Source organism: Cyprinodon variegatus, unplaced genomic scaffold (genome assembly GCF_000732505.1).
Source record: "Cyprinodon variegatus isolate N-32 unplaced genomic scaffold, C_variegatus-1.0 Scaffold1918, whole genome shotgun sequence".
In the NCBI taxonomy this organism is placed as follows: Eukaryota; Metazoa; Chordata; class Actinopteri; order Cyprinodontiformes; family Cyprinodontidae; genus Cyprinodon; species Cyprinodon variegatus.
In genome coordinates, this window is record NW_015152371.1 from 22,949 (window position 1) to 24,277 (window position 1,329).

General features: G+C 43.0%; 1 protein-coding gene across 1 annotated transcript in view; it reads right to left on the bottom strand.

The window, feature by feature from the left end:
• LOC107104847 (gastrula zinc finger protein XlCGF8.2DB-like) overlaps nucleotides 1-1,329 on the bottom strand; it is an 18,313-nt gene that overhangs the window by 6,511 nt on the left and 10,473 nt on the right. Inside the window, exon 2 of the mRNA XM_015404967.1 lies at nucleotides 1,292-1,323. Coding sequence (XP_015260453.1) covers nucleotides 1,292-1,323 — 32 coding nt within the window. The remainder of the gene's footprint in view (nucleotides 1-1,291; nucleotides 1,324-1,329) is intronic.

A 1,329-nucleotide genomic window follows, 5' to 3' on the forward strand; every position in this document is an offset into this window, starting at 1 on the left:
GGCTAACGATAGCCCGTCTGAAGCAGCCAGGGCTAACGATAGCCCGTCTGAAGCAGCCAGGGCTAACGTTAGCCCGTCTATAGCAGCCAGGGCTGACGATAGCCCGTCTGAAGCAGCCAGGGCTAACGATAGCCCGTCTGAAGCAGCCAGGGCTAACGTTAGCCCGTCTGAAGCAGCCAGGGCTAACGATAGCCCGTCTGAAGCAGCCAGGGCTAACGATAGCCCGTCTGAAGCAGCCAGGGCTAACGATAGCCCGTCTGAAGCAGCCATGATCCCCACCAAAGGAAAAAAAATACTTTATTATTTATTATTAACTATTAATAACAGGAGGTGAAACGCAGCTCCAGACACGCTCTAATGTGGTGATGTCATCAGTGTTTATTATTTATTCTACGTGCTCCCAGACTCCAGACTTTCCCGGGTTCTTCTCATGAACACACTTGGTGAGAACACGAGTCTGTAGTCGCATTCTAGTGAAATGAGAAACGGCAGACACCTGATTCCTGAATCAGCGGCACACAGAGACGGTCGAGACTGATTTTAGAATAATCAACATCAGCTGTGCTTCAATCTCCAGTATTTGAGGCGGGAACTTTTCTACCGACACGCTAAATGTTCCACAAACAGGGACGTATAAAGGACAGTTGTGCCGGAAAAAACACCCGATTTTATTTAATTATGGACATTTCGGCTGCTGTTAACTTTTATAGTTAGAAAAGGAAACATTAAAAGGCCGGTATTATAATTAACTTCAATTTCACACTATAATAAAATATCTATGTTGCCTTTAGTTTTTAGGGAAACATTGTCTAAATCAAAGAAAGGAAACTTCCTTCACAGCGTTTCACTAATAGCCTCTGGTTACTGAGGCCAGACTCACCTGGATTCATCAGTTCAGATAGAATTGTGCATCTAAAGATTATGCTTCAGGATAGGAAAGGGTCCCTTATAGAAGACTTATTCCATAATTAAACTAAGTGAAACTAAACAAAAAAAAAAGAAGACAGGGACTTTTCATCTTACATGCAAAATGTTTATATATATATTTTTGGAGTCTCTATACTCTAGTTAATGATTAACTGATTTAATCTGTGATTATTTAAATAATCCATTCATAATGATTGTTTTAATTAGAACCTTATTTTTCAGATAATTATAATCAACATTTCCTCCATCTTGAAGGCTGTGAACCTCATGGCCCTGCATGCGTGCAGCCGTCTCCGTGGTTCCCCTCTAACACGGCCATTACTCCCCCCTCCCCCTCCTATTGCTGCTCCTTCAGATGACTCCCCTATTCTGTGCAGTTTGACCACTGGCTTCCGGCTGAGG